Source organism: Zea mays, chromosome 6 (assembly GCF_902167145.1).
Source record: "Zea mays cultivar B73 chromosome 6, Zm-B73-REFERENCE-NAM-5.0, whole genome shotgun sequence".
Classification (NCBI taxonomy): Eukaryota; Viridiplantae; Streptophyta; class Magnoliopsida; order Poales; family Poaceae; genus Zea; species Zea mays.
Window position 1 is genome coordinate 178,285,363 of NC_050101.1, and position 14,495 is coordinate 178,299,857.

Sequence of the window (14,495 nt, forward strand, 5' to 3'; positions counted from 1 at the left end):
TGGGTTGGGCTGGTCATCCTGATAAGGGATTATTAGCTTTTACTCTTAATCCTTATGAATTAGGTAGGATTGGATATATTTAAATCTAAAACAAATTAAAATCTTTTTATATTTTTTTAATCAAATTCAATCTATATGGAACAGGAATAACCGAACAAAGTTTTAAAAAGCCAAAATTTTGCATAGCGCTGCAGATATTTTTCAGAACCCATAAAAATTACTGACAGAACACACCGGCCGGCCATGTAATCATTTCAGGACAATCTAAGCTATACACTTCATTCAGCCAACCACCGTCTAACTCTCACCCTCCATGTATTTTTTTTAAGTATTTCTTCGGGATGCCCGCGATGCATCCGGCCGGATCTTTAATATTAAATCTGAAATCAGCTTGATAGCGTTCCAACACTTGTTTGGACTTGTGGCAAGAGAGTTTCGCTTTTAGGGTATGTTTGGACTTGTGGCAAGAGAGTTTCGCTTTTAGGGTATGTTTGGTTTGTTACCTCAATTGTCACACTTTGCCTAACTTTTCTGCCTAAGGTTAGTTATTCAATTCGAACGACTAACCTTAGGCAAAGTATGGCACATTTAGACACAAACCAAACATGCCCTTTAATCTAACGCGGACACCGGACATGCATGCTGGGTGGGAGGATTTGGGGTCCAACAGCACGAGGCGGGCACTTGGGGATTGGGGTTGTATCTGGCGCAATTGGCCTCGCACCTTTTCCGTGTGTAGTAACCATGGTTTACAAAACCGCTAAAAACCGGCGGTAAACCGGTCGGTTTACCGAAACCGCCGAGGTGCGGTTTCGGTAAACCACCGGTTTTTTTTCAAAATTCGTTTGAAATTCAAAAGATTTGAAAAAATTCATAAATACCAAAAACCGTTGGTAAACCGTTTTTTGGGACCGGTAAACCGCTATTTGAGATCGGTAAACCGCCAATTTTTGCCGGAAAACCGGATTTAATGCCAAAATTGAGTATTTAGTGGTCAATTTAGACAATATTAGTCTTGTTTACTATTATATGCTATATGTGAAGATGTTATATGTTAAAAGTGAAGATAAATCCGTAGCTCAAGTCCAGTTTAGGCATTTAGTGGTCAATTTCGGTTTCATTTCCTGTCCAAGATGAAATCCGTAGATCAAGTAGCTTCGGTTCTTCTAATAACTATCCGTCTAGACAAGACTCAATCTAGAACCCTTAGCTCTAGTTCTTTTATATGTGTTCCTAAGAGTTGCTTATTAGGAGAAAAGTCCAACACTTGGTGAGGTGCACATACAATACACAAACACCAAACACACATACCGGTATGTTTTTTGCTTTGTGGATAAATATTGATTTGTCATTCTTGTTTTCTCGCTAATGTATCTTATATATTTTGTATAGACCTATCACTATAACGGATTGGAACAATATCACGATCTTTCCAACATACCTGAGTACTATCAATATGACTCGAGATAAACATGTGAGTATTGTGAAATAAGTCGACCTATGTGTTGTTGACTCGTTGGAGAGTTATAAAAGAACTTGTATTTGAGTATTGCGAAGTTCGCTGATTGTTTGTTGCATGAGAATTGGAGTTTGTGGTTGTATATGTATGCTATATGTTATTTTGGTGAATACATGTCGTGTGGATTAATTAATATTTAGTGTGCAATGTGAATTGAACAAACTACAATAAATCTTGTCAAAAAATTTCATATTTTCTGTAAAAAACAGCAAAAACCAGTTGATTTCGCGATTAACCGGCGGTTTAAAGCGGTTTTTCGCCGGTTTTTCACCGGTAAACCAGTTCAAATTCAAATTGATTTGAGTTGGTCAAACCGATCGGTTTTTACCGGTTTTTACCGGTTTACCGTTGGTAAACCGTTACCGGTGGGGGGCGGTTTTTAACTCTGGAACGGTTTTGTAAACCGTGGTAGTAACAGTAGTACTCTCCAGTCTAGCAGTAATAACAGCTCCGCTTGTTTACACAGCCTCGCGAGTCTTAGGGCGGGCACTTTTTTTTACGCTAAACCCGAACTGTATTAAATCGAACCAAAATTTTAGTTTTTTTATAGTTCAGTTCGGTTTTGGTTTTACATCTGAGAATTTTTGTATTCAGTATCGTAATGGATTCTTTGTATAATGTATTGATTCTTGGAATGGTGGCAGCAGCCGCCCAAACGGGTGGCTTTAAGCCCAAGGAACATGTTGTTTGTTTTTTATTGGGGATTATACATGTACTCCTTTCATTCTGTTATAAATTTTTTGACTTTTCTATACATATACTTCTTGTGTCCCAAAACAAACAACTTTCTAAGATTTAAAATTTATTCCAAAATAACTAACACTCTACGCAAATGAGAAACACTACATCCAAGATCGAAAGTTATAAAACTAAACGATTATTTTATAAATAGCAACAAGTAGCAGCTAGTCTAGAGTTATGGAGAAAAACTATTGAGCAAGTTGTACAGACCAGGTAGAGGATGACTCAATCTAAATTATTTGAATAATTAAATAATTTGTTGGATCACTCAAATGTTGACTTAGACAAAGACGCAAAAAAGTACAAAGAGACGGGAGAGAAAGATGCCGAAGAGTAACAGTGTATCAGTTATTTTTATGAATTATGTCAATTTTGTTGTTTGTAGTTTTTACATTTCATTTGCTTTTTTATGAATTATATAATTTTTATACATGGATATATTTTTATTTCGTGTTTTGTTCTAACTAAAAAATATACTGCCTCCGGTTTTTAATATTTGACTTGTTTTAGTGTAAAGTTATATTAGCCAGCGTTAAATAAAAACAAATGGAGTTAGTATAAAGTAAAGGTGGTTAAGGCGCTAAGGCGAATGTAGGTTAACAGTAAAGACAATGTATTGAACTGTTGTGGTAGATAAAGATTAAAGGTGGCTGATAGCATGATAATACCAGATGTGACGGTCGATAAAACGAGAATAATACATTGTATACACACGCCCTCAGGTCCCACTGCAACGGCCAACGGCCTATGTTGCATTTATGTCAGAATTTCTCCAGCCTTTCCCTTGGATCAGCGTCCTTTTACTATTAGCAAATACATTAGCTTCAATTGAATCAAATGAATCGATCAAACCTTCAGTTGTGCGCAAAATGGCGCCATTTTTCCGCCTCAACACGTGACCTAAGAACATGTCCAGGAGTCCAAGACCACGGGACCACCTCTTATGAATCACTCCTTGCACCACATGCCCACTCCTTGTAGCCTTGCCGGCTAGTCCCGGAGAAGCTGTGGCCACAAGGCTAGGTAGGATTTGCCAGCATTTCAGCAGCAGCTAATACATCCTTGACATGCCAGATGGCACAACGCCGATGTTTCGGTGAGTACCAGCGCCAGCGCCCACTGATGCAGCGGCGGCGGCGACGATGCCGTTCAGGGATCTTGTGTATATGTCGGTGGTGTCAGGTGCTATCCTATCTAATGGGTTCTTCTTTGGTCCAGCTGGGAGATGGAAGGGGGGAGCTCTCATGTTCACGGCCACATCAGGCGAGCCTTTGCCGTTTGCACAAGCATAGGCCTTCTGCGACTGCAGCGTGTAACCTCCCATGGCCTGCGATGGGTTGGTACTGTCCAACCTTGCAGGCATTTGGCGGTAACCGTATGCTTGTGGGATCTGTTGGTGAGGAGGATACCTTGAATCCGTCACTGGGCCATTAACTCTTACTGATCCTGCTATGGCAAATGGAAAACAATCTCAGAACAGGGCGGGCCATCGTAAGTCAGAAAATATCAACAGATCATTTGTAGTACTCTCTCCGTACCAAATTATAAGTCGTTTTGGTTTTTGTAGATAACATAGTTTTTGCTCTGTATCTAAGCCCAAACGACTGACTTGCAATTTGGAACAGAGGAAGTTGGCAGTAAGTGAACACGGAAATACCTGCTTGTGCTTGCAGCCCTTGTGGAGTCAGAGATGTCCTGGGAACATTTCCAGGACCACTTCCTTTCTCCCAAGGGTTCTTACATGAATCATCAGAGACTGGTCTAACCCTTGATGAGGCACCAAGAGGTTGTTCTTTGGCAGGAATTGGATTCGAGTGAACCACAGTGGTCCTACAAAATGAAGCTGCGGATTAGCAAAACCAAAAAGCAAAAGCTTTCACTCAACTAAATTACAGTGACAAAAGGACAGAAGCCCAGACAAGTGGGAGCAACTTTCCCGGCTACTCCTTACCATTGGGCACTCAGGCCACAAGGGAGAACCTTAATATGGAGAGAAACTAAGATGTAAATGTACTTGAAATTGCACCTCAAAGCAGTGTGAGAATGAAATCAAGACTATGATGCCCTATTTACCTGGGAAGGGATGCATGTTTCCTGTCCGTTGGAACTGATGGACCGTTACCACCACTCTCTTCAAGATGAGAAAATTGCTTCTTAAATTGATCAACAGCACTGCATAAAAATAGCCAGCAACTGTTCCGTCAAGTGTTCAAACGAATGGATACATGAGCAATTACATGCATGTGCAAAGCAACATACATGTGCAAACACAGAAAAGCTAAAACCTTGGGTAGAGAAAGGTTGTCCTCTCTGTGCCATTAATGTAGCTACTCAGCAGTTGTGGGTGATATTCCAGTATCTCGCGGAATATCAACTCTCTTATCTCTTCCTTTGACATTCTTTTGTGCTCAAAGTCAAATTCCACTTTTCTGATTGGCTGACAGGATGGTTCTCTTTCAGCCCTGGCAAGACCTTTGAAGTATGGATCACGCAATGCCTGAAACAATTGAAAGAGATGTTACAAATACTAAGGATTACAAAGTAAAGTTGAAAGCAACATCTCAGATCTAGATCCATAGAGAAAAATTAGACACAAAGAAGTTTTAAGATGAGACAGCAGCAAAAGACTACCTCTTCTGCTGTCAGACGGTCCTTTGGATCAAACGCTAATAGTTTTTCTAACAGTTTAAGTGCCAAAGGATCTGCACTGGGAAACTTCTGGGAAAATGGAACAGGGTCCTTCTTTCTCATGCTGCTCAAGTACCTTCTTGCTTTCTCATTCCGAACCTGAAAAGGAATAAAAAGAACAAGTTCAGCTTAGGAGTCCCTGAGCCATGACACAAACTAAAAATATTGTTTCCTTGGTTTTAGCACTATACCCGAGAAATTGTGTCCGTTGATGGTGTACCTAGAAGATCAGTCATCAAATCTAGCTGGTGAACAACATTTTTACCAGGAAATAAAGGCTTCCCTGTCAACACCTCAGCAAATATGCATCCAATGCTCCAAATGTCAATAGCTGGTGTATACTGCATTTTTGGGGGATAGCATCAATATAAAGCACATTCAGTATACAGTCTGGCGATAATTTATATAAAAAGCAAATTGTTCTTATAATAGTAAGAAATGTTGATTATCGTAAAGCAGTTCAGCAGGTTATTTGTTCCTATTTGTGCATAATAGGGACAAAGAAGTTAAATATCAATCAGATTGATCCATGCATAAACATAAACCACATACTGAAAATGGCAGACAGAACCACTCATAACTGACAGAGTTTAATGAATATCTCCAATGTGAAATTACTATGAGAATCTTTATCCAGACTCATAGTATTTGGATAGAACCACTCATAACAAAACACTAAAGAGCAACTCTCCATGAGTGAATAGTATTCTCAAACAATCAGAATTGGTAATTCATATTATGGGACCGTCAAACATTGCTTATTAGTGAATATAATAAGTAATGGTATGTAACTAGAAAGCTCACCTTGGTGAAGAAGGATCCACAGAGCTCCGGAGCTCTGTACCACCTTGTTGCAACATAATCCTGCAAGGCATATGTATCATCAATATGCGATATACATTAATATCCGAATCCAATGAAAAATGAGCTGAGTATTTGTTTCTTACATACCGTCCAGAAGACTGTTGTTGGGGTATCATTGAATGCGACTCGGGCTAGTCCAAAGTCACATATTTTCAATTTGCAGTTAGAGTTTGCTAAAATATTCTTGGGCTTGAGGTCACGGTGGTAAACATTAGCTGCAACCATGTAATTTCAGAATCAGCATAAACTATGGCTATATGCAATCGAATGCTCACTGCGAGTTGCAAGGAGATGAAAGGGGTTATAACTGAACTAAAATGCACACTCCCATGTTTGGGAGATTCGGGGAAATGTCTGGCATATACAGCGGCAGAGGTGTCCTACCAGTATGAATGTATTTGAGGGCCCGAAGTAACTGATAGAGAAAGAACTGGTAATGCTCCTTGGTCAAGTCATCGTTGGCCTTTATAACTTGGTGGAGGTCGGACTCCATGAGCTCAAAAACAACGAAAATGTCCTTGAAGTCCTTTCTCGAGGGAGGCAGCATAATGTGCTTGATCTCGACAATGTCAGGGTGCCTCAGGAGCCTCAGAAGCTTGATCTCGCGGAGGATCCTCGCGGCATCGGAGACGTGCTCGAAGATGCCATGTATCTTCTTGATCGCCACCCTCTGCCGAGTGTGGAGATCGATGGCAGAGCAGACGACCCCGTAGCTTCCCTTGCCGATGACCTCTTGGATCTTGTACCGGTTCGCATCCCCGTACTCTGTGAAGAAGTCGACCTCTGCAGAAGTCTGCAACACGACTGTTAGATCAATGAGCTGTTTCGAGAAACCCCCACTGCAGACTACTTGAATGCTCAGTTTGGGAAACCGAAACGGGACATGAAACGGAAGGAACATGAAACGTGACATGAAACCGAAACGGAATCGGAACGGGCAGAAGCTGTCATCATAATGCAGTAACCGTGTGCAGAAAACAAACAAACAAACAGACAGACAGAGGAGTTTTACTTTTACTAATGGAATCGTGTGTCCGACGAGACGAAGCACCGCAAGCAAAGTGGGTGCGAACAACCATGCGCGCCGACGGGACTCAGGACTCAGTAGTACGGACAGCGGTGGCGTTCAATCCTGGGGACAGATGGCATCTCGAAGCGGCACGAAAAATGGTCAACTTTTGCATGTGAGGAGGTGAGAGCTGTCTGCAGCTCATCTCCCGTTCAGCTCACGCGGCATTGGGCGGCCTTCTTTCATTACATCCACCACCGATTCAAAGCGGTGTCCAGATCGAATCTAGACTCCACTAATGGTATGGGCACGGAAGAACCGCGTGGAGTAGAGTCCCGTCAGAACTTTTCGAACAGGCATAAGGATTCAAAAATAACAACAACAAAAAAATAGAGGTGTTCTGTTCCGGAAACTATCGACCGATGGCTCACGCACTAGCAGCAGCAGCCCGGAACCGAAATCTAAATGAAGCACCAACGCTAGCAGCGCGCAGCAACTGTCTGTCTGTGTGTTTTTGAAACGTTGGCAAGGAAACGGCGAAATTTACGAGCAAGCACTAAGAAAGAAGAAGCGGCGGCCACACCTTGTTCCGCTGGTCCTGCTGCATCCCCGCTGGCCGGATCTCCCGCGCCCACCGCCGGTTCCAAACGCAGCCCCGCACCTCTAACCTTCCGCGGAGCTGAGCACCCGCCTCCGCTGCGGCGAGGGGGGGCGGTAGGGCTCCTCCGCCCGATCTCGCCGCGCCCCCAAGGAGAGGAGAGAGGAAGAGAAGGGGGAGGAAAGGGAAAGGCGGAGCGGGGGAGGAAAGGGAACGGGAGGGAGATTTCTTTCGTGTCGCTCGTGGCTTGTTGGCCGTTATATGATGGGGGCCCGGGCCTGGTGCGGGGTGGGGTGGTGTGGTGCTGGGCGCTTGCCCACCGTCCGATCTGCATCTCCTGTGTGGTCCACATCCAACACTACTAGTGGCTTTTGAAAACACGGCGCCCAAGTCAATCTTTTCTTTTGGTGGATTTACAGAAAAGGATATTCATGTACAGTATGAAATAAAACCACTAGTGTAAGTAGCACCATGAAATGGTACGCGTCTTAGCATCCAATTATTTTGGTGTCACAGGCTCACAGCCTCACAGGTGTTGGGTGGTGTACGGCAGATAACTAGTCCCTGTTGCGTTTTAGTGTCGGCGCATGGCATTTGCGTTTTGCGTCCGCGATGGGTGGTGGGTGGGTGTAGTAGGTTTACCGGGAGCACCCTGCACCGCACCGCACCGCACCCGTGGCCCGTGTGATTAGTTTGGTGGCGGGTGCCTGTGGTGGAATTGAAACGCCAGCCGATGCCAAGCTTGCCTTCGAATCACATTTCAAGCGATCACCGACCACCAGAAAAAGAAACCCAACCGAACCACAGGCTCAGGCTCGAGCCAGGCGCGCGCGTGGCGGCGCCTGATTCACCCATGAGCATACAAGAGGAGGATCGCCATCAGCTAGCATCAGCTGATGATTGTGAGATAAACCTACTCATTGGCTCATTGCATACATCCCACAGCAGCAGTGCATTTCATATGTACATATACATCGTGGTGTCGTCCAGAACAGTTTACCTGCTTGTAGTTACAACAACAATAGAACCTCACAACCACTGCACACCATGCTACTAGTGCCCTCACTCACCCCCCAAAGAAATGGAGAACCTTACAGATGCATGCTCCACGAGGTTGGTGGGCACGCGGCAGTGTCGGTTACACTAAACAACACGCACTGCCATGCCACTGCCACATGGAAGCACAGCACCTTCCTCTACCGAACCCGCTGGAGATTGTAGTGCACCACCCGCTCGAGGGCGCTCCGGAACTCGCTCCTCGGGAGGCACTGCAGGCTGCGCAACGCCAGGCCGCCTTTCTCCTCCGCGAGCTCCCGCGCGCTCCGGATCCCGCCGCCCCTGTGCACGAGCTCCACCGCGGCCGCCAGGGACCCGGGCTCGCAGAACTCGGACTCGATGATGCCCCGCAGCCGGGGCTCCTCCCGCAGCGCCAGGATCACGGGCGCCGTCAGGTTGCCCTTGGCAAGGTCGCTCCCCGCCGCCGGCTTCCCGAGCTGCTCCGCCGACTGCGTCAGGTCCAGGATGTCGTCCACCACCTGGAACGCCAGACCCAGGTTCCGCCCGTACTCGTACATCTGCTCGCACACGCCGCTGCCCACGCCGCTGAAGATGGCCGCGGACCTCGTGCTCGCCGCGATCAGGGAGGCCGTCTTGTAGTAGCTCTTCAGCAGATAGTCGTCCAGGGTCACGTCGCAGTCGAAAAGCGTCGACGCTTGCTTTATCTCGCCGCTCGCGAAATCCTTAATTACCTGTTACTACAACACCAAATTTTAAAAAAAAAAATCCCTTTGAACCTCCCTCCCTCGAGGTAATTAAACAAAGCGCCAACGTAACAGTACCTGGCTGATGAGCTTGATGACTTCAATGTTTTCTAGGTTTGCTAGGAACCAAGAAGACTGCGCGAACATAAAATCGCCAGCGAGCACAGCCACCCGTGTGCCGTACAGCTGGTGGATTGTTTCTTTCCCTGCAGAAATAGATCATAAATCGGTCAACTTATTACACCACACCAAACCATTGCATTGAGTATGATGAATAGCATTGCGCGTAAAGGAAAACATACATGAAGCTTCCTGCATCACGTACGAATGCGACAAGGTAACTAGCATTTAGCAAACAGAGGGAAAAACGAGACACGGATTCAGAAATGCCATGGACAGACGTGCCCAGAAAATACCAGACAAATGTTTCCAAGAGGTTTTAAATAAAAATAGAAATGAACATGATGAAAAAAAAAACGTTCCTTTTTTAATTAACACTATACACGAAATCACTAGTAAGGTCAGCTACCCTTTTCCGATCCAATCTAACCGGTCAACTTAATGATACCCTCACGAAACCATTACAATATGATGAAGTGAATGCCACTGTGTGTAAAGGAACGTGCTCTAAAATGTAACAAGCACCAGCAAAGAGAGGTGTAAAAATTACATAACGAATTTGGAACTTCCAGTGTAATGCAATGTATGTCTCCAGAGTTCAAAAGCAAAAAAAAAAGGTACAACCATGCACAGACATGCCCGGAAAACATTAAACAAATGTTACTATGAGATCTAAAATGAAAATGGGAAAGAGAGCATGATCAATCAATGGTTCTCTTTTGACAATACGGCTGACGTGTTCCTGAAAAAACAACATTTATACATACCTCTTCGCATCCCGCTATCGTCTATGACATCATCATGTATTAGACTTGCAGTATGAATCATCTCTATGATCTCAGCCAAGCGCCGATGTTCTGTAGTTAGCTCCCTGGATTGCAAAACCAAAATATCTGTGTGATTAATACTAAAAATCATGATACGAAGTGGTAACTCTATAGCACAGAAAGGAACTTACGGCAAAGCAGCTAATTCAGCAGTTGCTCTCGATACCAGAAAAACTAATGCTGGTCTTAACCTCTTTCCACCAGCACTGAAAATTTGTTCTGCTGCAGAAACTAAAACTGGATTTTCTGCACCAACAAGCTGTTGAAGTTATATCAGTGATCACTGTGGGAGATAATACTATCAGAGCTCATTAAGCACGAACTGATAAAATAACCTTCAACAGTCATGTGTACCTGTTGCAGATTGCAAATTAGAGCAGGCGTAATATTTGATTTAAATGTTCTGAAATTTTAGGCCTTATTTATATGAATAACAAAGATCTATAGACGACTGTAAAGCTGTGATGTATCATCATATAGTTCTTAAGGGAAATGTTTTTTTTTACATTCAGGGCCAAAAATGTGTAGTATGAGCATATCGACCACCTTTCCCATAACCTGAAGCATTTAGGAGAGTTGTTGTGTGCATGAAACTTATTATGTTGTCCAAGCTCAAGGCCTTAGTCTAAGAAGTTCGTAAGGAAAATAGATTTTGCATTCAATAAAAAATGTGTAGTATGAGTATATCGTCTGCAATGTGTATGAAACTTATTATTTGTCAAAGCTCAAGTCCTTACTCTAAGTTCTTAAGGAAAATATTTTTTTGCATTCAACCAAAAATGTGTAGTATGAATATATTGTCCACCTTTGTCAAAACTTTAAGCGTTTAGGAGAGTTGTTGTGTGCATGAAACTTATTATTTGTCAAAGATCAAGGTCTTAGTCGAAGACATGGACATCACCAATGGTGGAGCTTGGACAGGAAAAAAAGTGGGGGAATGTAACATGAGATGAAAGTAGAGGGGGACAAATTAGTTTCTTGTCAGCGAAAGGGCCTCTAGCTGAGTTGGTTAGATGGTCTGAGTAGCACTCCTCAGGTCTTGAGTTTGACTCCGTGTGAAAGCGAATTTCAGGCTAGGGTTAAAAAGATCCCCTCATCTACCTCACGCCAAATCACACGTCTAAGGCTGAGGTTCAGGCCTCATGGGTTTTCTCAACCTGTGTCAGAAGGTACCAGAGGTTGTCTAATACCCTACAAGTCAAGTTTTTTTTGTCAACACTTAAATGAATAAAAATAGATGCTCCATTAAGAATTTGTCTAGCTTAGGGGTGGCAATGGCCTTCTTTGGTCCTAACTAAGCTCCACTGGATATCACACCTTTAGAAAATAATAATCGTGACTCACTTTGAGTCAATGTCATAGGCCTGGTGGATCCTAGATATGAGGAGTGGGGAAGCGCTGAAGTATGAGTGTGTGACTGTGTGTACTTCTTACTTTCAGTCCTACTTGAGATCTCGAAGCATGTTAACATTGAAGAAACGAAAAACTTGCAGAAAAGAACAAAAAGGGCAGCCAAAGATGCTGTGGAGGCCACAAAAAAATGACAAGTTATAGTAAGCATAATTGCAAATTCCACCGGACACTTATGGTGTTCTGAGCTCCAACTTGTCAAAAATGAGACCACTACATGAAGAAAATACATGCTCCCTTGAAAAGGATGGAAGCAACTATTAATGCCTAATAATATATGTATTCCTGTCATTTTCATACCACTTTCGAAGAGCCGGCGCAACCATGGAACTAGACAGTTGCTGATAGCATATGATTGTTACTTATTTTACTTTGGCATTTCATGAGAATATTTTGTCTTCAAGAAATTCCGTGAACTACGAGCACTTGAGGAATGTGCCAGAGACAAAATTTCGGAGGCCTGGTGGAGCCTAGGGATCATGAGGACTGGGAAAGTGCTCAAGTATTGACTGTACTTATTTTCAGTTCTATACGTGTTCAAGAAAAAATAACCTATTTGATATTTTAGTCGGATTGATGGATCTATGAAACTAAAAATACATAAGTTCTCAAAGCATGTCAAATTGAAAAAATAAAGTGAAGTTTGCAGAAAAAGGACAAAAAACAGTGGTAGAAGTTACGGAGACCACAGAAAAATGACAAGTTAGAGCGAACGGAACTGCAAAATCCATCAGCCCACTCTTGGTGATCTAAGCTCCAAGTCATCAAATATGAGACCAATACAGGAAGAAACGCATATGCTTTTAATGTCTTTAGTTGTCTCTATATTCCTATCATTTTACAGGGCACTTCAAAGATCAGGTGCTGCCATGCACTGTTAAGGATAGCATATGATGGTTACCAATTTTATTTGGAGTTTCATTGAATATTTTACCTTGAGGAAATTCCATGAACTAGGAACGCTCGAGGAACATGTCTAAGCCGAAGGCAAACGGATGATGTAGCCCGTTAACATGCTGGTTATATAGATTTGAATGCATTTTCTAAAGAAACAGCAAAGGAAATGCGTAACCTTTGGCTGCAAACATGTCGGATATGAGTAATGCATTAATGGCCTTTCCCACAAGTCAAATCACAACTATATATATGCTATCAATTGCAATCACGAAAAAGGAGAAATTTGACGGTCACGTGCGCATAGCTTAAACATGTGCTCTCTGAAGTCTGAAAAGAAGGGAAAGGAAAAGGGCCCCAAAGTCCTAAACTGTATCGCTTATAGAATTCGAGAATAAGCTCACCGATTTGAGATTGTTGTTGAGGTTGAGCAAGTCGTCTGAGACAACCTCGAGCAGCGCAGAAACAGAAATGCGTTCAGGGGCGCTTGATGTTGTGACAGCAGGAACCGTCCGTGAGGGCACATCAACAGCAGCAGGGCCTGCACACACACACACGGGTAAGCATATCACTCCAGCACTGCCACTGAAACCAAGCTAAAACACTGTTTTCTTTATAGATTTTCAGTTTTTTTAGATAAAGAATCAATCGGATTTTACATGGCAAGGCAATTAAGTCCTTAAGTTTAAGCGGCAGAAACGAGAGAGAGAGAGAGAGAGAGAGAGAGAGAGAGAGAGAGAGAGAGAGAGAGAGAGAGAGAGAGAGAGAGAGAGAGAGAGAGAGAGAGAGGAGAGAAGCAGACCAGGCTGGGTAGTGGTCGGTAAGGCAACCAAGCAAACACATGGCGTGCGCCGCCGTCTGGGCGGCGCCCGCGCGCCGTGCCAGCGGCTGCGGCAGGAGGCCACCAGGTGCCCCCAATCGAGCGCCGTCTTGCTCATGGACGACACCCCTGGGCAGCTGCAGCTCAGAGACAACATCTCGGGCAGAGGGAGAGAGACACCCACACAAGTACACAACAGTTGAAGAAGGAATTAGGTCGAGCTAATGCGCTTGGAGCTGGAGCTGCCAGGACTTCTACCACGGAGGCAGGGATACCCAAATCTTTCGGGCAGCACGCACTGTGGGATTTAAATATGAGCATGCGGAGGAGAAAGGGGCTTTGTGTACCTACGCTGGCCATAGAATCCACGAGAAATTTTAGTGTTAAACCTAAAGGGTGACATTTTATTTTTGCGAGCTGAAAAAAGTACTGTTACAATTTATAATATTGTAAATGTGTTACTATAATTTTTTGTGGAACGTAAGACGTGCTATTTTGTACGTTTTAGCTGGGCCCATATGCAGGCGTCAGTATTTTTGTATGCCCAAAAATGTCCCTGCTACAACCCCTCTCTCCATCTCAAATCTCAATTTAATGAGGACCCAGCCGTCATCCTCTCCCCTTTCTTCAACGTGCATTCTTCTCCACCATACCTCAAATTTTCCGACCAGCCTCAACTATGTTTGCAGGTTTCTTGTTTCCTTTTGAATTAGCATTCAAGTATTTTCTAACGTAATATCTGGGTTTGTCACAAGTGAAACAGTTGAATTTTTTTTTTTACCATCTTCTTTAAAAAGGAGTGTGTTCTTTTGTTTGAACTCTTGTTTGAAATTTGCACCACATGGGTTCTACAAATCCCATCATCATCTCTATTTTCGCTGACGTCTTTTACTCTCATTCTCTCTTAAGGATCTAAAGAGCCGATAAGGTCGGTGGTGGCAAGTTATTGTCTCCTATGTTTGAGAGAAGTATTAAAATATGTTCAAGTTTGTGGAAGCTTAACAATGATATAGCCTGCCATAAACTTATCCAGCAACACACAAACAAAATATCAAGTTCTTTCACCGGTATATGTATTTGATGAGCTTATTTTACTACAGAACAACCATCAGCCATTTTACAGTGAACATTGTCATATAAGCATCAACTATAAAATCTTCTAGCATGCCAATTATTGTTTTCTTGAACATAGTGTCAGTATCCTGAAACACACGCTCACGCTCCTCTTTAGCTGAGTGAGGTCTA

At 43.3% G+C, this 14,495-nt stretch overlaps 2 protein-coding genes across 3 annotated transcripts; both read right to left on the reverse strand.

Moving 5' to 3' along the window:
* Positions 1–2,874: 2,874 nt before the first annotated feature.
* LOC100191429 (putative MAP kinase family protein) lies at positions 2,875–7,652 on the reverse strand. 2 transcript variants are annotated; one of them, XM_035959357.1, is made up of 10 exons: positions 7,405–7,652; positions 6,197–6,605; positions 5,900–6,027; positions 5,753–5,812; positions 5,140–5,289; positions 4,892–5,047; positions 4,546–4,757; positions 4,334–4,432; positions 3,918–4,090; positions 2,875–3,706 (listed from the first exon to the last, which is right to left on the reverse strand). In XM_035959357.1, exons 1-10 carry the CDS (start codon positions 7,426–7,428, stop codon positions 3,312–3,314), a joined length of 1,806 nt encoding a protein of 601 aa, XP_035815250.1. In that variant the 5' UTR covers positions 7,429–7,652; the 3' UTR covers positions 2,875–3,311. The 2 variants fall into 2 exon arrangements, with proteins under 2 accessions (XP_035815250.1, NP_001130334.1); NM_001136862.1 differs by having other exon boundaries at positions 3,069–3,709; positions 7,405–7,588.
* A 672-nt stretch (positions 7,653–8,324) lies between these two features.
* On the reverse strand, positions 8,325–13,608 carry LOC100282721 (prenyl transferase). The gene is made up of 6 exons (NM_001155628.2): positions 13,233–13,608; positions 12,835–12,971; positions 10,258–10,385; positions 10,067–10,170; positions 9,258–9,385; positions 8,325–9,167 (listed from the first exon to the last, which is right to left on the reverse strand). Exons 1-6 carry the CDS (start codon positions 13,405–13,407, stop codon positions 8,616–8,618), a joined length of 1,224 nt encoding a protein of 407 aa, NP_001149100.2. The 5' UTR covers positions 13,408–13,608; the 3' UTR covers positions 8,325–8,615.
* Positions 13,609–14,495: the final 887 nt, after the last annotated feature.